The 22,675-nt window shown below is 52.6% G+C and overlaps 1 protein-coding gene across 1 annotated transcript in view; it reads right to left on the bottom strand.

Annotated features, from left to right (window-relative positions):
* The window catches only part of MAP3K14 (mitogen-activated protein kinase kinase kinase 14), a 22,258-nt gene extending 6,614 nt beyond the window's left edge, over window positions 1-15,644 (bottom strand). The window contains exons 1-10 of the mRNA XM_006776898.2: window positions 15,349-15,644; window positions 14,057-14,126; window positions 11,943-12,153; window positions 11,175-11,840; window positions 10,145-10,282; window positions 4,539-4,668; window positions 4,195-4,326; window positions 3,672-3,776; window positions 1,997-2,160; window positions 1,098-1,248 (exon numbers count right to left, since the gene is read on the bottom strand). Of these exons, the coding sequence (XP_006776961.1) occupies window positions 1,098-1,248; window positions 1,997-2,160; window positions 3,672-3,776; window positions 4,195-4,326; window positions 4,539-4,668; window positions 10,145-10,282; window positions 11,175-11,840; window positions 11,943-12,153; window positions 14,057-14,126; window positions 15,349-15,604 (2,023 nt within the window). The 5' untranslated portion in view covers window positions 15,605-15,644. The remainder of the gene's footprint in view (window positions 1-1,097; window positions 1,249-1,996; window positions 2,161-3,671; window positions 3,777-4,194; window positions 4,327-4,538; window positions 4,669-10,144; window positions 10,283-11,174; window positions 11,841-11,942; window positions 12,154-14,056; window positions 14,127-15,348) is intronic.
* Window positions 15,645-22,675: the final 7,031 nt, after the last annotated feature.

A 22,675-nucleotide genomic window follows, 5' to 3' on the forward strand; every position in this document is an offset into this window, starting at 1 on the left:
CCCTGTTTTTTTTTTTTTTTTTTATTCAATTTCTTCCTAGGTCACAGCAGCAAGTTGAAAAAGGACAGAACTGGCTCCAGACGAGGACTTTGTTAATATTAATAGTCAAGAGAAGATTTAAAAACCACCAGGGGGTAACACCAACTCCGAGTTCCCAGCTAAACTGCCTCCCTGACCCCCTCCCTTACTCCTCCCTTCCCACAGGCTTCCCCAGGGCACCATTGTCTGGAGCGGGGGGCACTTCAGCCCCTGAGCATCCTTGTAACGTCCATGTTGGGTTGGGGGCTGCAGAAGGCCCCTCTCCTGTCTTATTTATTCCCTTTTCATTCCCATAACCACGGCCTTCCCCTGCCAACCTCCCAGGTAGCGTTCCGTTATGTTCAATGTGCCATTTTGGGTTTGATTTCATTCTTGCAGAGAGTTTGTGGTTTTTATTTCTCATTTTTTTAATTTACAAAAAAGGCATTGTGCTGTGGGCCCCGCTCTGCTGGTCCTCTTTCCACCAGCGCTGCGGTTGTAAGCAGCCCGGTTGCTCTGTGAACATGGAGCTGCTTTAACTGCTGGGTGGTGCTCTGTGAGGCATCCCCCACCCTTGGCCTCTCTACCTCCCAGGGAAGGACACCCCACCGCACCCAATTCCCCTCCTGCAAACGAGGCTGCAGTGTGTCCTCTTAGGGATTTGGTGAGAACCCCTTTGGCAGCGCCCCCCCATGGAGGGTGGCTCCCAGGTCTGCGGGTGTCTGCCTGAGTGCTGACCAAGGCTCTGGCAGGCGCCCTTAGGAGAGCCTGCGGCCTCCTGTCCCACATCCCACCAGTGCTTGGTGCTGCCAACTTTCAGGCTCTGCCGCTCAAATGGCTGGAGAGTGATACTGGCTCTGGTGCACATTCTCTGATGACTAATGAGTCTGGGCCCCCTTTAGAGGTTGTGACCCCCTCCCCCCATCTCTTGAGCACGGCCTCTGCACAGTACTATGCACTGTTATTCACATCACCTCAGTCTTACCAACAACCCTGAAGTTCTCCATGGGGAAACCCAGGCTCCTGACCACTACGCTAGCCGCAGCCTCCCTTGCCCTCCGGCCAGCACAGGTTCTTACCGCGCTGCAGCGCCAGGTGGACTTTCCCCCCCAGCTCTAGCGCAGATGCTCGCTGGACAGGCTCTTTCCGCAGCCCCTCCTCGATGGCCTGGGCTGTGAGAGGGGTGCAGGAAGGCGGGATCTCCCTCACAGGCGGAGGCTCGCTGGCAATCTGGGGGTCAAAAAAGCAACATGTGAGGCCCGGTGGGCATGGCTCCGTGGTTGAGCGCTGACCTATGAACCAGGAGGTCACGGTTCGATTTCTGGTCAGGGCACATGCCCGGTGTGGGCTCGATCCCCAGTGTGGGACGTGCAGGAGGCAGCTGATCAATGATTCTCTCTCATCACTGATGTTTCTATCTCTCTCTCTCCCTCTCCCTTCCTCTCTGAAATCAATACAAATATATTCATAAAACAAAAAAGCAACACGTGAGGCCTGCCTCCCCCTCATTCCCCAGCTTTCTCTTCTTGCTTCTCTCCACTCTCCCCACCCTGCTGTGCTGGGGGGGTTGGTCATAAGGACTGGAGGGACCTGGGGTAGAGTGAAGTCTGAGACTTTTCCAAGAAAAGGGAAAAGGAGGGTACAAGTAGGATAGGTCAGAGCCAGGCAGCAAGATGCCCAGGACCTCCAGGCCCAGCCTGTCAGGAGGCAGGCAGAGGGGGCCCAGAGTGTAGACCTAGGAGAGCTCAGACCTGCAAGGAACTCAAGGAGATCCCTCGGTTAGGATCTCCCCTTGTCCCCTCAGATTTGGGCGACACGTATTTTAGCCAGGATCCCACATTTATGAGGCCTCTTCCTGTTCCCTGCTCCCATCTGCCACTGCAGAGCAGCTAAAATGCAAGGCCACCTCCAGGCTGCAGCCAGAGCCCCGTGGCCCTGCTGGCTGTCCCTCCTGGCTGTCTCAGGTGCTGTCACTGACCTTGAGGCAGAGCGGCCCTCGGAAGTACTGGGTCCAAGGGTGGCAGCCGTTGAGCATATGCAGCATCATGCAACAGCTGCTCCACACGTCCACCTTGGCATCACAGGGCTTGCCCATCACCACCTCTGGAGCCATGTGGGTCTCTGTGCCAGGGATGTAGTCCCCTGAGGAAGCAAGGGAGACAGAAGTCACCTGTGACCTCTGATAGGCAAGAGCTTCGGCAATGACCACCCCAGTCTGTTCTTGAGATGCCTTGAACTTGTCTGTGTAAAGTGCTTTCATATCAAACCTGCTGGGGATGAGCTAAGTCAGGGGTTCTGCTGGGACTGGTACAAAGAATACATCATCCAAATATGGACGCTGCCCTTGGGACCAAATCCTTAAGGTGCTTTTTTAAAATGGACATTGAAAATTAGGTTGTAGAAGACTAATGAATGGTATCATATTCCTGAAATTTCAGTAAGTGAAAAAAAAAGAAAAAAGAAAACTTATGTTCATAAAGGCTAGAACAATGGTTCTCAACCTGTGGGTCGTGACCCCTTTGGCGGTCGAACGACCCTTTCACAGGGGTCGCCTAAGACCATCCTGCATATCAGATATTTACATGACGATTCCTAACAGTAGCAACATGACAGTTATGAAGTAGCCACGAAAATAATTTTATGGTTGGGTCACAACATGAGGAACTGTATTTAAAGGGCCAGAAGGTTGAGAACCACTGGGCTAGAAGGATTGATTCCAGATGTAAATAGCATTTTTTGTTCTGGTGATCTACAGTTTTTATTTTTGCTTAGCTCTAGTTCCTGCAAATATATTAGAAATTATTTTTTGTAATAAGAAAACCCCCAAGTTATTTTAGAGTGGAGGGTAGGTTTCCATGTTCAGTTTACATCTTCAGAATCACCATCACAACCCTTTAGCAACAAGCGAGCACTTTTTTCCAAAAGGTTGTTTTTCCTTTGATCAAAATGAAACCACTTTATGCTTAATGTTATAAATGAAAAAAGCAGGGAACAGAAATTGGGTTATAATGGCCTTAACTATGTACAGAAAAAAAATCCAAAAATACCTGGAAGGAATTATCTAAAATTTCATGATTATCTTTCTGAGAAAGGAAAATGGTGAGAATTCCTTTTTTCCTCCCCTTGTATACCATTTAACTCTGTAGTTGCAAAATATCTTACAATGGGTGTAAATTGCTTTAATAATCAGAAAAATATAAGTTAAAAAGTTAAAACCAGATATTTCTCCAGCTACACAGCTCAGGCCTTTGTGCCTCCAGAACCTGCTCTCAAAGGCGCGGGAAGGGCGAGGTCACAGGCTGGGAGCACAGCTCCCCCAGAAGGCCAGACAAGAGGGATGGAGCCATGGAAGCGTCTGGGAGAAGACCCGGGACCTAGGGCCGGGCACGCAGCCCTTCCATTCTCCTCTGTGTAAAGGGAAGATCAGAAACGAGCAGCTGACATGCGTTATTGCATTTAAGTCTGACAAAAGCCTTATAATACTCTAGGGTGGCTGTGGGGCTGAAGCATATTGGTGGACATACGTGCTCACATCTCTGATTCCGTTATGGAAGGTACAGGAGGACAGGGCTAATACGAAGGCTACTGGCTATGATCATCATGGCGATAGGCGGGGGCAGGGGTGGGGATGGGAAGGGAGGGCATGGGCTTACCTGTGAGCAAGGAATTCCCCAGGCCATCAGGTCGAAGGCACACAGCATGGCCAAAGTCACAGAGGGCTGCCCGGCTCCCATCCTTGGACAGGAGCACGTTGTCAGCTGCCGGGCCGCCCCGGGGAAGAAGAGGAACAGGTGAGTCACGTCGGGCCCGGCCCACCCTGGACCTCCAGTGAGGCAATTTTCTGGCTGACCCTCCATGGCAGCTGCTGCTTTTGATTAGGCTCATTCGTCATGGAGGAAGGGAAGAGGGTATCAGTTCAGGCTCAAGGCAGGCGTTCCAAGAGTGAGGGGACAGGGGCAGAGTTTACTCAGCTCTGCGGCCTCCCTCCCCACAGTGGTCACCCGTGTGTAGTGGGGCACCACCCACTGAGGGTTTAGAGAACACTTCCCCTTCCCACGCACGGCCCTGTCAGCCTGGCCCCGGCCCTGCCCGTGGAGATGACCAGGGAGCCCAGCAGACGGGGGAAGAAGTCGGCAGGACGGGAGAGGAAGAAGCCCGCCGGGACCAGGGCCTCACCTTTGACATCGCCGTGCAGGATCCTGCGGGTGTGGAGGTATTCCAGCCCTTCCAGGGCCTGGCCCAGGTAGTAGAGGGCTCGGTCCTCCGGCAGACGGCCCATCTGCTTGATGAGCTGGCCCAGGGAGCCACCTGGAGACCAAGGGCCAGCCTTTACATGGGGCTCTTCCAGGCCTCCACGCCGAGGGGAAGGGCGGGTGGTGGAAAGCAGGCCTCTCCCGCCAATGCCACAGGGTCAATAGGTTAAAAACGGATGGACTGGGGACCAAGGTGAACCTGGTAAGACTCGGGAAAACCCTGGGCTCTGAATTTTGAGGGAGAAGGGGTGGGACCTCGCTCCTCACCTTCCAGCAGCTCCATGAAGATGTTGACCCAAGGACCTTCCTTCACTGCTCCATACAAAGGGACGATTCTGGGCGAAGTCAGCCCGGCACACGACATCAGCTCCTCTGCCCGAAACTTTTCCACTCGCACCTGAAAGGGCCCGGGTGGCTGTGAGTTAGGGTGAGGGGCCAGGACCCGGATGCTCCCCGCACAGAGCCTGCTGATGTGCCCAGTGACGATTCTGAGGCCAGGCAGGGCCCTGGTGGGCCCACAGGCCCTTCAGAAACTAAACTGTGTACCCCTGGGGTCAGGGGCAACTCCCAGGACTTGACTAACGTTCTGAGGGGCTGATGGATGTGAAAACACAAAAACTTGCAATCTTTATCCTGGCTCTCAGCAGGCTGCCCACCCTCAAACCCTCAAATCTGCCAAACACAGAACTTTTTTTTTTTCTTCCCCAGCACAAATGCCTGGGCAATTTCTAGACCAGGGGTGGGCAAACTTTTTGACTAATGTGAGAATTTATAGACCAAAATATCTTTGGACTCTCAGCCCTGGCCAGCTCGTTCAGTGGTTAGAGCAGGCGTGGGCAAACTTTTTGACTCAAGCGCCACAATGGGTTCTTAAACACTGGGCGGGGGCCGGAACAAAAGCATGGATGGAGTGTTTGTGTGAACTAATATAAATTCAAAGTAAACATCATTACATAAAAGGGTACGGTCTGTTTTTTTTTAGTTTTATTCATTTCAAACGGGCCGCATCCGACCCGCGGGTCGTAGTTTGCCCACGGCTGTTCTAGACACAGGACCTCTCCTCTATCAACACCCACGACGACTCCTCAGATGCTGGGTTCTGAATCGTATCAAGACTCTGTCAGTGCCTCTGACCCTCAGCACCCTTCTCACTCTCATGCCGTCTCTTTCCTCCCAGGACTAAGACGTCCACGTGGACGGCGCAGTGCTGTGTGCTCTGTGTGCAGCTGTTTCCCTAGCATCTGGGCACAGAAGGCTTCCGGGGAGGGGTTTGGCCAAGGACCCTCCCGCCGGGACCCGCCGGGGACCGGCCGCCTGAGCACCCCCCCTTCTTTCTGCAGGGACCAGCATGGGGTGGCAGGAAGGAACAGACCCTCATACAAGCACCCTGAGCAGAGACCCTCACTCAGCCACTTCTAAAGGTAGAGAAATCCCCCCAAACCCTGTTTCCATAAGTGAAAGGTGGGGGCAGTGGCTCTGCTCCTGGGAAGAGGGAGCATTTGGAGGGGTGACAGCCAGCACCGGGCCTGGCAACCAGTGGTGCTCAGGAAATGCTAGCTTCCCACCTCCTCCTCCAGCTCAAGTAAGAGCAGCTGAGGAAATGCTTGGGCTTCCTGAATAGACTTTCCTCCCGGCTCCTGGGGGTTCTCGTGTTCGCCTAGCAGTGGTTCTCAACCTTCCTAAGGCCGCGACCCTTTAATACAGTTCCTCATGTTGTGGTGACCCCCCAACCATAAAATTATTTTCGTTGCTACTTCATTACTGTAATTTTGCTACTGTGATGAATCGTGATGTAAATATCTGATATGCTATATGTGTTTTCTGATGGTCGCGACCCACACGTTGAGAACCGCTGGAGAGGTACTACCACCAGGGGGCGCCAGGGGTAGCAGAACAGGCTGGAAAAAATCAGTCAGGACCTGGCAGTTTTCTTTGGAGGGAGACGTGCTGACTTGGCAAACAGCTCTGACGATGTGGGGTTTTTGGACTTTTGCCTATCAGTGGAAAATGTCTCTCTCCTGGTTACATACAGAATACTATCTGGTTTTGTTAATGAACTCGCATGAACTTTGACTCTTTGTCAGTGTTTCCAGCTCTGAACCCAAGTTGGAGCTAATTCATCAACGGGACTCGTTTGTAAATGTCTGTAAACGGAGTGCTCCCAAACTGTTAGTCGAAGCACCTTGGGGCATCACCGAGAACTTCGAAGGCCACGCCAGAATATTTGACTTTGGGGGCAATAGCAACGATGTACGTTTATGGGACGTCGAGTAAACAGCTGGCTTGAGATAGTTCACTTTCAACACTAAGTTGCAGAGTATTCCTTTGATGGTAGATCTTTATGAAATGAGGTTTTCGGAGGTTGCTGTGATACATACTTCGGGGGGAACATGGGGAGCAGGAAATGAAGGTGATGGTGTCCAATCTGATTTCAAAGTTTGAGAAGTTGTGCAGTGCCCAAAAATGAGTGCATCCCAGTAGTAATTATGGTTGATTAAGAACAGAAGAAAATTTCTCTTTCAATTTCTATGTATTGTTTTTCAAATGGCTACAAAGTTGTTAGGATAAAGACATTATTGGACCTAATTCCTTAATAAATGGAACTGTTAGGTACTTGTTTTGGCCTGGGGTGCCAAGAAAATATTACTGAGACATGAAGAGCTGTGAAAGAAAATTTGGGGACCCCTGCTTTAACTTTTAAGAGATTCGTAAGTCCCTCTAGAGTGGCCCGGCCATGTTAAGAGCATTCCCACCCACCCAACCAAAGTGAGGTCAAAGGAGACTCTTCAAAAACACAAGGTGGTTTAGAAATCTGTGCCAGCTCAGGGAGAGCAGGCTGGCAGGGCAGTCCCGAGGGAGCCAGGTGGGGAGGACACAGGCTGTGCAGCCAGGCCAGCTGCGCATCTGGTCCACCTCCCCGCTCTGGACTTCGGTGTCTTCACCCAGAAAGTGAGGGACTGGGCTAGATAAGGATGTTAACGAGAACTAATATTTAATACACACTTAACATATGCCAGGTACTATTCTACACTAATCAGTGGTTATTTACATCTTGCAATAGCCTGTGAGCTGGTATCCCCATTATCTCCACGGAGCAGGTGCCTGGCAGCAGCTGGCTTTACTTGGCCAAGGCCACGCTATCCCAAGTCAGTGGCAGAGTTAAAAGGAGGTTCCCAGAACTCCATGCTTGAGCCAGATGTTCTCAAATGAATGGTTCTTAACCCTCTTTGGGCCACAGATTCCTTTGAAAATCTGATAAATAACACGGACCCTTCCCCATAAAAATGTGTGTGTGCATCTATACATCACACTCACACACACACAGAGGAGACATGGACCCTATGAATTCATCCGCTGCTAGGATGAGAGCTTATATATTGGCTGTTAAAAGCACTAGCACAATGCATATGTATCAGCAAGGAAATCTGCCCATGACATATTATTACATGAAGAAAACATGGTACAGAACAACCTCTAGGGTACAACCTCATTTTAATAAAGACAACAACTACATGTTTATATATGCATAACAAGTCTAAAATGATTTATGTCAAAGAATAGTTACCTCTGAGAATGGGGTCAGGGAACAGGGAAACTTTTGTTTTTTGGGTATCATTTGAATTCTTTTATAATGAGCCTATATTTATTTGCAATTAAAAAGTAAGATCTGCCCTAGCTGGTTTGGCTCAGTGGATAGAGCATTGGCCTGCAGACTGAAAGGTCCCGGGTTCGATTTCGGACAAGGGCACATGCCTGGGCTGCGGGCTCAATCCCCAGTAGGGGTCGTGCAGGAGGCGGCCGATCAGTGATTCATCATTGATGTTTCTATCTCTCTCTCCCCCTCCCTTCTTCTCTGAAATCAATAAAATTATATTAAAAAAAAAAGTAAGATCATACAAAACCTTAAAAAATAAAAACTCTACATTAAACCCCACACTCATGACCAATCAGCATTTGACCTGGGGCCATGGATGTTCTAGAAGGAGGACCAAGGAAGCGCTGTCCTCACCGCGTGCTGGATCCTCCCCAGGGAGCATGAGACGATGCACGACTTGCTCTGACCCTATGTGCAGCCTGACCTCTGACCCCGTCCCCCATCCTACTCTTCAGCAGGGAACTGGTTCTCAGCTCTTCCAGATGAACATCCTGAAGAGCCCCACTGCCTGCCCTATCTCCTCCCCTTGAGAGAAAGGAGAGCAGGGCGGGGCTGTCTGCCCATCCAAGGGCGGCTGTGTGGGCTGCCAACAAGCCGTCCCCACTGAGACCGTGGACAGCAGGAGGGGAGCTGGGAGAGTGGATGCTCCAGCAGAAGCAGAAGCACTGAGTGGATGGGTGGGCAGCCGACTGGTGCTTGGAGCTTCCCTCACTGCCTTGGTGAGCGACGGAGGATGTGTCCTCTTCTACTATATTCGGGTTGTTTACCTTGTTGCCTGGGACTCTGACAACCTCCTCAGGGGAACAGCTGAGAAGCCCGGTGACTAAGCCCCCAGCACTGACCATTCATCTCCAGGACACTTCACACCCTCTCAGGAGGGACAGCTGTGCCTTCTCCGATGGCCTGGGGAGGGAGCTGCTGCTGAAGAGGTCAGGCACGAGGCCCTGGCATCCCAGGGGAAGATGACCCACGCTGGCAGGAACTCCGCACATGTTTTGGTCAGTGGGGGTTGGCGAGGGCAGAGCTTGCTTATTTGAGACAGTACGTCTGAAGTTTGGGGTAATACCTACGGATAGTCCCCTCTCTCGTCCTGTCGCCCCGAGGCTCCAACTGTAGAACTCTAACACCCTGGCCCCAGTACAAGCCAGGGAAGCCAGGTGTATCAATGTCACAATTTGTATCTTCACCCCTTAAAGCCACAGGCATCCATGGCAGCGGCAGAGTTGATGTCCACTCGGCACAGGCCCTGGTCTGGCTACTTGGTTTATTTCCATTTAGGGACCAGAATGTCCTTGACAAAAGCTGCTTGATAACCAGGTCCATCTCTCAGCTAGTCTGTTTCACCTTGCCAGCGGGCCAAGGAAATGCCCCCAGAAATGTTTCTGATCTCTGGCTTCAGAGGTCCTGGATGCTGGCCTAGGGCCAGGGACCAAGTGGCTTCCAGTCAAGATGAGCTGAGAGCCAGAGGCAGGAGAAAAGGGGGCAGGAGGGGAGCAGGGTTGACACCTTCCAGGTGTGTGGATGTGCGGCTGGTGGGCCTGTGTGTGACAGGAGGAGGCCTCCGTTTCAGGCCCAGCTGTGTGGCTTTGGGCAAGGCACGTGGCTCTCTGGTCTCAGTTCTAACATGGTGAGATGAGAGAGTGGAGCGGTGATGCATGCCTGTGTCTCTAGTTAAATCCTAGGATCACAAGTCCTTCTCCCCACTCTCCTTGAGAAGTGTTTCAGAGGCGGATTCTAGTCAGACAAGCCTGGGTCTCTTGCTAAGTCTCATTTCCTCATAATGTCCATCACCCAGGACCAAACTCAAACCAGATCTGACTCCCCCGACGCACAGACTCCTCCAGGAGGCACCTGTCGGGTGGAGGTGCTGCTCTTGCAATTGCCTTATGGCCCAGGTGTGGCGGCTCCACTATGTGGTTAGGGGTTTTGGCCTCACATGCATGTCATGGCGACCCACCCGTCTTCCAGGGTTACCTGCCCCTGGCATGGCCTCAGGAGTGGCCCAGGCCGCGTGCACACTCTCAGATCCCCTCTCACTTACACGCATAACAAGTGCAGCTCCCAGGCGGAGCCAGGGCAGCCAGGAGAGCCGGGCTCCATTAGCAAGTTAGACCCATGCCACCCTGGCCCTACCTCGAAGGAAGGCAGAGGGAGTGCAGCAGGCACCCTGGCCTCCCTCTCCAGCCCCTGGAGCTCTGGCACACGTTTTGGGGCCTACCTTTTTGACAGCACACTGGAAGCCAGTCTGCTTGTCCTCCATCCTGTGCACCTCTCCGAAGGAGCCTCTGCCCAGGCAGGGCTGGAGCGTGGCCCAGTGGACCTCCTCTCGGTACTCGTAATCCACAGGCTTCAGTTTCTGGAGTTGGCGGAGAAAGGCCCGTTTCAGTGGCCAGGCCACAGGGGGACGAAGCGTTACAGCCAGGAAGGCTGCCAGGCTGGGGCTGAGCCCTCACAACCAAAGACATCACCAAGGTGGGGGTTGGGAGGGCAGGACCCAGAGAGGGGGTTATGGGAATTAGGTGAAGGCGGATGAGTGCCTCACGTGCTGCCGGAGGCAAGCGGGTCCGTGTGATGAAAAGCCTCCCAGACTGTGGTTGTGGGACAGAAACGGACATTGAGTCAATGTTGACGATGAGACAATATAACTCAGGCGCTAAAGGTAGAAGAAAGGGAAGGACAGGGCAGGGGGCAGGGGCCGGCCAAGGGATAACGTCAAAGATGGATGGAATAAAGCCCGGAAATGTAAGCGTGGAAAATCATTTACAGTTACAAAATTATCTGGTAAGAGAACCAGAGGAAAGGGGGAAGACGGGGAGGAGTGAAGGAGGGCCAGATCCTATGTTTCACATCGGGGTCCCGGGTAACCTCTGAAGGTGATATTTGCTTATCCCCATTTCTCTGCACATGTATTATTCATATAACACACGCACACAATCAGCAGTAATGAGGTAACCAATCAGACTAAAAACAGAAATAGCTAAAAAGACGGAAAAGTGAGCCTGGAGGTTGAATGGGTGACTCTGCTTTTCATCAGCCACAGCCATTCGCTATGATTTCATCTTTTTATCCCATGCCTCAGTGATCTTGATAAAGAGAAAAAACTTAAAGGGTGGGAACTTGACAGTGGGTCTGGCAGGCTTCCAGCGACGCCCTTTCTTCCATAGCAGGTCCCCCTGACTCCCAGCTGCTACCCTTGACCCTGGACTTGGTGGTGGGAGTGGTATGTGTGTGTTTGGGGAGTTAGTTACCTCAGTAAGCAGGACTCCCTCGCTGTCCTCAGTTTGGGGGCTGGGCTTCTGGGGCCTGGAGCCCCCCGCCGACCAGGTCTTGGCCAGGCTGGCCAGGCTGTGGGCCTGGCCGGAGCTCACGCTTCCTTGCAGGGCGTGCACCAGGTACTCCTCCACAGAACACTTCTCATGAGTGCCACAAGGTGGGCGGCTGGGCTCCGGGGGTGGGCCAGGCAGCGGCTTCTGACTGTCTCTATAGGCTAGCTTGCTCAGGGGTGGGCCAGGCAGCGGCTTCTGACTGTCTCTATAGGCTAGCTTGCTCAGGGGTGGGCCAGGCAGGGGCTGATGGCTGTCTACACAGGCCAGTTTGCCCAGGAAGGCCTCTAGGGGGTGAGGTTTCCAGGGCTGGAGGGGGTGGAATGGGAAGGGATGGGGCAGTCTGCCGTAGGGGAAGGGGTGAGCAGGCTGGGGCAGGGGGCCTACATCCTGGGGGTGGTGGAGTTTCCACACGTGGTTTAGACATTGCAAAGGGCTGATCAGTTTGTGGAGTTCCGACCGAGGCAGTGCTGGCCGTAGGCCTTCCCCAAGTTTCTTAAAACAGAGTTGGCCAAGGCCTGGCTCCTTCAGAGGCTTGGTGAACTGGAGGGCGTTGCTAATATATGGGGAGCCAAGTGGGGACTCGTCCTCCTGTGGGGAAAACACAGGTGTTAGGACATAGGGCCAGGCCAAGGCCCAGGCGCTGTGCCAAGGGCCCCGTGAGCCGGTTCTGGGGATGACGGTGGGGCTCACCTGCACAGGGACTGTGCAGCTCTCCTGCTCGGGGGTCCTGGGGAGCGGTCGGGCCACGGCCACTCCCGCCTGAGCCAGGGACTTCGAGCTCTTCTTCTTGCGTTTCTTCCGGGCTTTGCTGCGACGCTTCCCCTTCCAACACACACGGGCCATTTTGCCCTCAGTTGCGTGGGCCACATTGTTGGGGATCTGATCAAGGCTCTCAGACTGGCTGTCAAAAAGGGGACAGATATGCATTTTGAACACGAGGAGGCAGGAAGACATAACTGCTTAGGTAACGGCGGTTAGAGTCATAGACAAATCCCTTGGTACTTAAGTGAACCTGGGAACGTTCTTAAGCCCCCAGGAACCTCAGTTTTCTCATTTATAAAGTGGGGGTAGTATTTCTGCAGGTGGAGAGGTGGAAAGAAACAGCTCACTGACCAGCCAGTGTGGCTCAGTGGTTGACCTATGAACCAGGAGGTCACGGTTCCATTCCCTGTCTGGGCACATGCCCAGGTTTCGGGCTCTACCCCCGGTGTGGGGTGTGCAGGAGGCAGCTGATCAATGATTCTCTCTCATCTTTGATGTTTCTGTCTCTCTCTCCCTCTTCCTCTCTGACATCAATAAAAATAAAAGATAAAATAAAAAAAGAAACATCTCATTTGAAAAGCCTACCTCAGTGCCTGGCCCCGAAGGCAAATTTCCCATAAGGCATTTATTGGGGCTGGGTGTTCAGGGCACATGCTTCTCTCCCTGCTCTCCAAGGGGGGAGTCCCTGGAGGGCCCAGCAGGTGGCGTGTGGCTCTGAGGGTCACTCCGTGGTGGGCATTAACTCTAACTGACAAGGGTTTGCTTCTGTCACCTCCAGAAGAAGGGACAGTTGAGGACGGTCACCTCTGATCGCTGGTGGCCATAGGAATGTGAGGAGCCACAGAAACAAGACATCTTGCCTGGGCTGGTGACCAGGGGCCAGGGGAGCCTGGCTTTCTCTATGGCCTCCCCACCGCCATGGATCTCACTGGCTCTTTCCCCTGCCAGGTATTAAGGCACTGGCAGCGGCTTCTGGAAGGATGGCTGCCAAACAGCTGCAGACAGACCTCGGCCTTAGCCACCCTCGCACACAGGAGGCAGACGCACCTGAGTCCTGGGGGCCGCTAGAGGCCTGCTAGAGGCCTACACGCTTTTCTCGGGGAGCTCCAAGAGTGGCTCCCTCAGGAGCCCCTCCCCTAGGCAAAAAGGCATGAGGGGCAGTGTAAACATTGAGCATTTATGGGTTCAAGGGCAGCGGCACTCCCCCAACCTTTTTTTTATTTTAAATATATTTTTATTGATTTCAGAGAGGAAGAAAGAGGGAGAGATAGACAGAAGCATCAATGATGAGAGGGATTGGTTGCCTCCTGCACGCCCCCCACTGGAGACTGAGCCCGAAACCGGCTCATGTGACCTTGACTGGAATTGAACCCGGATCCTCCAGTCAGCAGGCTCTATCCATTGAGCCAAACAGGCTAGGACCCCACAGCCTTTTTATCACTAGCAGTTTCCATATTGCAATGATAAAAAAAGTCCGCCTGGCGGTAGAGGAGGAAGTTGTTTCCAGGTTCAACTTTCAGTTGCCGAAATTCATCCTTGGGGATGGGGAGCCTGGGAACAGACTGAGCCTCGCTTGGCCGCCTTCCTCCAGGGCCCCGGAGCTGTGGGTCTGCCTGTTTCCAAACCCTCCTCCCTCCGGGTGTCTCACAGGAGAAAAGACACTGCAGGTTTCTCCCACAGTCAGGGTGGCCCCTCGGGCCTGCACCTATGGTCACGGACCAGCGGAAAAGTGATCTCTGTTCCCAGCGCCCTCCCTGTTGATGGGAAATGAGGGGGAGCAGCAAGGACTCTGAGGAGAATAAAAATAAAATGTCAAGCTGATGCGACCCAGAGGCAGTCATCCACACGCTGTGAAAAGCTTTTGAAAAGCTTATTTGGCTGAGAGAGCAGCTCCGCCAGGAAAGCCTGGGCGGGTTCCAAGGGCTGCACCACAGGTGCTGAAGGAGGGAGCCAGGGGTCACTGGGGAGCGGCTGGGCGGGCGGCTGGGGGAGGGAGGACGCTGGCTTAGTTCCCCGTGTCCCGCTCAAGCTCACCTCCTTACCTGTACTGTTTTGACCCAGCGATGAAAATCCGCTCTGAAAAGGTGGGGCTGAACTCTTGGCTATTCTCACCTGTGAAGTAAAGGAAACGGGGTTGGACAAGCAGAAGGGAGAAGAGAAGGAACAGGAATTCAGCACTTGGGAGAGAGGCATTGTAGAGACACCCTCGGGACCACTCCCCCTCCTCCTCTGCAGACCACCTCCGTCTGTCTGGTGGCTCACTCCTTACGCATGCCAGCTCCTCTCACTGACTGCTTCACCCCACCCTCCCAGTTTACGGGTCAAGAGCAGAGGGCAGACCTATAATACGGGGTCATAGGGTGCCCACCTCACTTCCCTTACTGTGAAGCTTAAGTGAGATGATCTATACAAAATCCTCACCAAAGTGCTTGGCACATATCACAGCTCAATAAATATAAGCTATTACGTACTTACACGTATGTGTATATGTGTGTTTATGTGTCTATTATTACATTCTGTCACTCGCTCCACTTCAATTGTTATTCCCTCATCTCTCCTCAAAAACCAGACAGAAGGCAGTGGAAGATGAGGGGAAGGATGTGAATGTGGGAAAATGCCGTCACGAGCTGTCTGCCTGGCCCAGAAACCTCCGAGGGTGGGTGGGGAGAGAGGAGACTCCTGGCCCGACCCAGCCCTCCTGGGAGTTTCTCGGGCTCCTGGGGCAGCCATCGTTTCAGTCATTTTGAGGTATTGTAAGTGGAAGCAGAAAGGGCCAGGCCAGGCCTCACCCGGCAGCCGCCTGCGGCCATCAGCGTGCCCAGCAGGCCCAGGAGCAGGTGTTCATTCTTCGGGGCGGGGCCGCCTTGAGATGGAAGAGAACCAGGCCCCACCGGGGCTTTCCAGGAGACCTGGCCTTTCCTGTCGGGGCCTCTCCAGCGATGCGCCGGCTGCCCAAGGTCAGGACAGAGGGCTAAGGGCCTGCTTGGCGATCCTGCAGAGTCCCCGGGACCTGTGGCGCCCACGGGGTCCTGCCTCCCAGCTCTCTTCCCTGCTCTGGCTACAATGGGAAAAGGCCTCCATCTGCCACTTCTCCCTCCTCCTGTCTCACTCCCCAGCACCGTTATAACTCCCACTTCGCGCTCAGTCCTGGCTTAACCTCCACTCCCCCGCCCCCCCGTTGTGTCTCGTGAGAATCACAGAGAGTGGTCACCACGACCTCCCTCTTCCATAGGAGACCCCAAACCTCACCTGTGCCAGCCCTCCTTGCGGAAGAGCTGCACCCACCTGCGGGCCCGCCCTCTCAGCCAGTACCCGCCCAGCCCGGGGCCCTCACATTCAGCCTGGGCAATGATGGAGATGGCGGCCGGCCCTCCCTCGGAGCCTTCCTTGGCGGTGCCTTTGGTGATCACGTCGTTCAGGATTTCCCACTTCCCGCAGAACACGGGGCTCTTCTCCACGGCCTCAAGCTTGTTGACGGAGCTGTGCATCTTCTCCAGGGCCTGTGTCTTCTCCTTGGCTTTGGCGAGCTCCTTCTGCTGCCCGACCGCCGAGCCAGGAGCGCCTGGGCAGGCCACTTCCATCACTGCCATCTCCCAGGCTCACGCTCACCCTGAGGGAGAGACCAAACAAGAGCAGGTCACTCCCAGGCCCCGAGGGGCCCAGGCCAGGCGTGGGGCGGAGGAGGAGAGCAGGGGAAACTCTTTATGCCCATGCACTCATCCTCCAAACGTTCCCGAAGGCAAAGGAGTCCACCTCTCGGCATCTACACCGGCCCCAGGAGCAGCGAGCCCCCAGCCCTACCAGCACACCACCCTCAACAGACTCCTCCACTCTGCCCAACAAGGAGGGTTCCGGCCACTTCCTCCAGACACCGTGGCACAAACATCTGGGTTGGTTCTTTCTTGCCTTTATAAATAATGGCGGGATCTTCTGTTGTTTGTTTCATGGCAAACGTTGCTTCCCCAGAACAGGGTGGTGGATCCTATATTCCAAAACCATGAGTCACCGCACTGACTGCTCAAGCCTTGTCTTCTCAGAGGACGTGTCTGCACCGTCCACATGGCTCTTCTCCAACAGGAGAGAATGAAGGTTTTGCTCCCTAGCAGGGCTAGACGTACGTACGCATATGCGCATATGTACACACACGTCTTACAAAGTCTAAAAATCACCACGCAAACGGGGGCACCGGCGCCTGGCTCCTGTCCAGGAAGCATCTGCTTGTGGCTCTCCAGAGGAACTGACATACTTCCTTCTGTAACGTCCAAACTCATTTGCTGAACACCTCTCCTAGGTCTCATCTTTCTTGCAGGCAACATCAGCAAGATTAGAGCCTCCCCCCGCCGCCCCCCACACCTCTAGAACTATGAGGGCAAAGCATGAAAATTCAATCTCCAGCGGCCCTGGGTGTTACAGGAAGCTGCAGGGTGAGCCCAGTGTGCTGACAACCTGTGCAAATAGCCTGTGGGCTAGAACTGCCATGAAACAGACTGTACCACCGGAGACTGGATCATCTGGGAACCCTTCTAAAGACTGGGCTGTGAACTCCCACAGAGCAGGGTCTTGACTTGCTACAAAGCCTGGGAAGGCACCAGATGCAAACAGGCCCTATCTATTTATTTATTATTTGGTGTTAATCCTCACCTGAGGATATTTTTCCAGTGATTTTTAGAGAGAGTGGAAGAGAGGGGGAGACACACACAGAGAGAAATATCAATGTGAGAGAGACGCATTGATTGGTTGCCTCCACACGCCCCCAATCAGGAGCTTGCAACCAGGTACATGCCCTTGACTGGAAATCGAACCCGGGACCCCTCAGTCCCCCACAGGCTGACACTGTATCCACTGAGCCAAACTGCCTGGGGCGCAAACAGGTCTTTAATGAGTGCTCTCTGGTGGCAGGCTGGTCGTAAAGGTGTCACTACCAGAGGCAGTCTTCCCTGCTGTAACTCCACTCATCCCGGATCCCGCCTTCGTCTGCTCTTTGGGTAGAAAGGCAGGCCCTGTGAACACAGCCAAAGCTGGGCCGCCTCCGGCCTTTTGCCCTATCAAGCTAAAACGAGACAGTCAGAAGCTGGGAAACATTAGGCTCAAACCTTCCTACTGAGTCTGCCTCACCACAAAGACTATGAAAGGCTGAGCCAGTCTGACTGGGGTGGGGTGAGGGGGCTGGGTGTGTTGGTCACTAATTCGATCCTCACATCTGTGCCTTCAAGGGCCTCCTAGCTTTGAACTCAGAGTGGCTCCGGCTTTCAGCACGAATGCCTGGGTTTGGTCCTGAAGGCTAGACGCCGAGGAGGCTGAATGGGTGACCTCATTGTTACTTGATGACTTTCAGCAGTCCAGGGGGTGTTCTGACTTCCATCAGGCCAAAGCCCTCCAAGCAGGCTGTTTTCCTTGTAAGAACACCTTCTTCCCAACCCCTTCTTCCCACCACCTCCTCAACCCCTGCAACCTCCAAAAAGGAACGGATCTGGGGCCTCCAGCACCTCCCACCTTCCTCAGACTTTTTACCAGGGGAATTGAGGTCTTAAAAACAACCCCAAACCTCCAAACCTAACAGCCTGAGAGTTCTGCTTACAGGGGCTGCCACAGTACTTCAACCTCCTCGTTTTCTTTTTTTTTAATATATATTTTTATTGATTTTTTTACAGAGAGGAAGGGAGAGGGATAGAGAGCTAGACACATCAACCAGCTGCCTCCTGCACACTCCTTACTGGGGATTGAGCCAATGACCCAGCCATGTGCCCTGCCTGGGAATTGAACTGTGACCTCCTGGTTCATAGGTCAAAGCTCAACCACTGAGCAAAACCCTCAGGGCGCAACCTCCTCATTTCCTTTTTCTCTTCTTTTTCTAATCCTCACTGGAGAATATTTTTCCATTGATTTTTAGAGAGAGTGGAAGAGAGAGGGAAAGACAGAGAGAAATATATCACATCAATTGGTTGGCTCTTGCATGAGCCCAGATCAGGGCCCAGGCCGGAGAGGAGCCTGCAACTGAGGTATGTGCCCTTGACGGGAATCTAACCCAGTATCCTTCAGTCCACAGGCCAACCTTCTACTGAGCCAAACTGGTTAGGGCCTCCTCATTTTCACTTGAAGAAATTGAGACCTGATTTGGCAGTGACTTGCCCAAGGTCGCCCAGACTGTGTGGCAGTGCAGGGCCAGGACCCGGAACCCCAGGCTCTCGGCTGTGCTGCTGACTCCCTTAGTCTCCTGGGTTACAGGCAAACACACGGGGAACTCCCTGGTCAGAAGGCTCCTGAGGGCAGAGGTGGTGCCCTCAGTGTATAGCACAGCGAGGCACAGACGAGACAATCGATGCTGGCTGAATGAGGGGATCGAAGGATGACCTCCAGAGATGGATGATCCAGAGCGTGGGGGATGGAGAGAGAATTCCATCCGACGAGTGAGAGAAATGAGGCCGAGTGGTCCACGGCTGTCCCGAGGGCACCCAGCTGTTTGAGATCTAGATGTGCTGGTGCTCACAGAGCCCACCTCTGCCTGACATGGCTCACCCTGAGCCAGAGCTCCACTCCCGCTCCTCCCCACAGCCATCCTTTCACCTTGGTGGTTAGAAGGGCTGCTGGCCAGGCGCCCTGATCCTCCCCCATGAGCGTGTCAGGCTCCCCTGCCTGGGAGAAGCTGAGGCGGAGGCAGCCAAACTCAGGGCCTGTGCAGTTTCCTGGTGACTCACCACCAGCCTGGCAGGCGGAGAGGAACAAGAAGGCTGTTGAGAAGCTAGCCCAGCAGCTGGCAACTGAACCTGTGAAGGGCACGGGGAAAACAGGCTGACCCTCACCTCTCAGGGGCATGAAATCACGGCCTGGGAACTGTACAGCTTCTCCTGTGGCTGGCTTTCCTGGGCCACATGACCATGACTCAGGCCCTCACTGGCAGACTCCAAGTTCAAGAGGCTATTCTCGGGACACTTTGCCTGACAGCAGTTCTTACACACACACACACACACACACACACCATGTGTATTAAAAAATTAAATGTACAGCTTTTAGATAAATATCTGGAAGAAGTGTGTGGTCATATTAGCTGTGAGTAGTTGGACACACACACACACACACACACACACACGCGCCCACACACGCGCGCACACACGCGCGCGCGCACACACACACACACATGCACACGCTCCTTCCTGCCTTCCCTGCTTCTATACTGGGTCTGGTCTACAAAAGCAGGTTCTGCATTAATCCTGGGACTGCTAGCCAGGTGGCCTTCCCAGCCCCAGGTTTTGGTCCCTGGGTAGTCACCCAAGCTCACAGCCCCGAAGCTCTGCTGCCCCTTCTCTCTCCTGCAGCTTGTGGAGAGTGAGGACTAAGTGGGAGCCAGTGATGTCTCTGCCTTTGAAAGCAGGTCAAAATCCTGATCCATTACTCAGCCTGGACTCTCTCCCCAGCTCCACTCACTGCCTCAAATGCAGTCCGGCCTCTGCTCCGTCAGAGCTGAGCTGAGGACATATGGGAGCTGTAGCAATAGCCAAATGCACTCAGCTCACCCAAGGCCATGGAAATAAAAGTGGAAGGGAAAGGGGTGGAATTCCTTCAGTATTCATTCTTTCAGGGCCTGATGCATGCACACTGCCTATTCTCTCTTCTGGGGTGCCTTGCTGAGCCCCTGGAAGTCGGGGTGGGGGGGTAGGAATGACTAGGATGGTACCAGATGAACCCTTGAGCAGACCTGTATGACAGCTTGTTGTGGGCAAGGCTGCCAGACCCTAAGATTCTAACTTGGCTCCCCTACCAGGTAGTAAAGGTCTTCCGTCCAAGGTGAGGAGTGGGTTCAAGGATGGCTTCAGGATGGCATGTCAAAATATACAGCTTGGGCTGTTTCCAGGGAAGAGGTCCATAGCTTCTATCACATTCTCCAAGGGTCTGACATTCCCCAGAAGGTTGCTGTAATCTCCCAGAAGATCAAGGCCAGGGCTGCTGCCTGAGGCTGGCTCTGCTCTCCCACCCTAAGGAGGAGGGCACCGGCTAACGCAGCAATTTCCAACCCGACTGCAGGTTAGGACAACCAGATGAGTTCTTACGATGCACTCACGCTACACGTACTGAATCAGGCACTGGGCATTAGGCCCAGAATCTGGACTTTTGACAAGTTCTCTGGATGATTCTGATGCCAAGGGGTCAGGGATTGTCACTTCAGCCCCTCTCTATACTGTAAGGCTGCGCTGTCCAATATGGTGGCCACTAGGGATGTAAATGAGTTAAAATTAAATAAAATTTTAAAATCAGTTCCTGTTTCACTAGCTACCATGTTGGACAGTGCAGCGAGAGAACGCTCCCACCACTGTAGAACGGTCCACGGGACAGCGCTGGTCTAAAGCCATGATAGCAATGTTTACTCAACAGCAAAAGTTGTTCCTAGGATCCTGAGACAGGAATGTAGTTTACGTTAAATGATTTTTTTTTTTTATTAACTAGAGGGTACACAAATAATGTTTAAAATTTTATCTTCAGTGTTGATAACCTCTCTAAAATGTATCATATTTCACTTCCCTGTTTTAGTAAGTATGGTGAAAACACCAGACTAGGAACCAGAAGATAAGGGTTTTAGCCTTGGCAACTTAAACAAAAAAAAGAAGCCATGAGACCATTTTTGTCAAATGAAATCAGACCTTAACTCCTAATATATGAAAGAGCTAGAAGCATGCAACTGATATGTAATTCACATTAAAAACAGCATCTCTGGCCTGCCAGCATGGCTCCGTGGTTGAGCATCAACCTATGAACCAGGAGGTCATGGTTCGGTTCCTGGTCAGGGTACATGCCCTGGTTGTGGGCTCGGTCCCCAGTAGGGGGCCTGCAGGAGGCAGCCAATAGATGATTCTCTGTCATCATTGATGTTTCTATCTCGCTCTCCCTCTCCCTTCCCCTCTCAAATCAATGAAGACATATATTTAAAAAAATAAAAGTCACACAGTCACAGGTTGCAGAGGTGAGGCTTGCTGCCTAAAGCTTAAGCAGGCTGCCCAGTTTCTTCTCTTCGTGTCTTTGGAGTTATTTTGAGGACTGAATGAGGTAGAGTACAGAAACTCCAATTGGTTTGCTTGGCCAATAGAAGATACTAAATGAAAGTTCACTCCCTTGCCCTTCACCAGGCCCATAAATGCTGCCACTGAGACAATGGTACTTCTCTGTTTCAATGCCATATAGTCAAGATGTCGAGCCTTACTTCAGCCATCCGTGAGCCTTGGTTCTCTGAATATAAAGGAAATAAAAAGCTCCATCTTATAGGGTCATCTTGAAAATGTCCACTGAGGGGCCAGGGCAGACCAGGGCAAATCCCTCTCATGACTATTTCATCTGGAAGTAAAATCTGTCCTTCTCTGAATGCCCAGAGGGGACAAATAGCAGAAGTAGAATGACTCAACTTCCTTGGTAAGATATTAGTTGAAAAACCAATCTTATTCTGATGCTTCCTCTTTTAAGCCCCAGCTTGCCTGGCCACTGGGCCAGCCTGAGCTTATCAAGAACGAGGGGCTGTGCAGGGAGGGGAACCAAGGGCCCGCGTCAGGCAGAGCGAGCTGGCCTGGCGCAAGTCATCTGGCGAGGCAGACGCAGCGATCCCCATGCACGCTCAGCCCTGGCTCCCTTTCTGCCCTGCCTACCCATCCTCCCGTCCGCCTCCCCCCCCCAAGCAGAGCAGCGAAGGGGGAGGCCTCAGATGCTTTCCCTTTGGCTCACCTCGCTGCTCCTATAGAGATGCCTTCTTTATTAACATCTGCCCAGACCTCACCTACCCTTTATAACCTATCTCCTCAATGAAGCCTTTGGTGTTAGGCTCCTGCATTCATTCAACAAGTGTTCAATGAGTGTCTCCGAAGGGCCAGGGACTGCAATAACCACGACCAGTCATCAGACGTCTTCAATGTACTAGGCATGTACTAGGTGCTTTATCTCAGCAACCGGCAGGGTTGGTTAATACTGCTCCCATTTTATAGGTGAAGGAACTAAGTTTTCAAGACATGTTACCTGCAGAAACAATGAGGCCCATTTATACAACTAGAGCATCTAACGTGGGGTTCGGGCTAAAGCTAGGACACTCCTGGCCCTTTCTCCTGGGACTCAAGGATCCCCAGTTCCTTTTTAGGATAAAAGTTTCTTGGGAGAGGTACCTGGAACAACCAGGAATTGAGCAGTATTACTACCCATGTGGATATCATTACCCTTATTTCACCAACAGGATCTACCGACTGTCGGTAATAATTTCTTAGCCTATGGAGGCATAAGATCGAAATATGAGAGATCTCATCAATAAGAGCTGAAGCAGCAAAAAAATTGGTCAGATTTTTAGTTGACTTATATTAGTACATGTTCCTGGGGATGATGATTTTTAACTTGATTAGCATCAGCAGGTCATTTCATTTTCTTAACACAATTAAAAAGAAACTCACACACAATACACATACAAACAAGAGTTCTAGGAAAGATGGTGCTACCTTCATTGAAAGAACCACTCACTGAAAAGGTCAACCCAATAAATTCAATAAAAAAGTTAAAAATAAGAAAAAACAACAACACTGAAGGCAAGCAGAAAAGTGAAACAGAGAAGAAATGGGATGCAAGCAACAATGGTAGGCACAGGGATCAATATGATATGCTGGTCAGTTTGATTAACAACGGAATGTTAAAGGAATTAGTTT

The sequence above is a fragment of the Myotis davidii genome, unplaced genomic scaffold (genome assembly GCF_000327345.1).
Source record: "Myotis davidii unplaced genomic scaffold, ASM32734v1 scaffold109, whole genome shotgun sequence".
In the NCBI taxonomy this organism is placed as follows: domain Eukaryota; kingdom Metazoa; phylum Chordata; class Mammalia; order Chiroptera; family Vespertilionidae; genus Myotis; species Myotis davidii.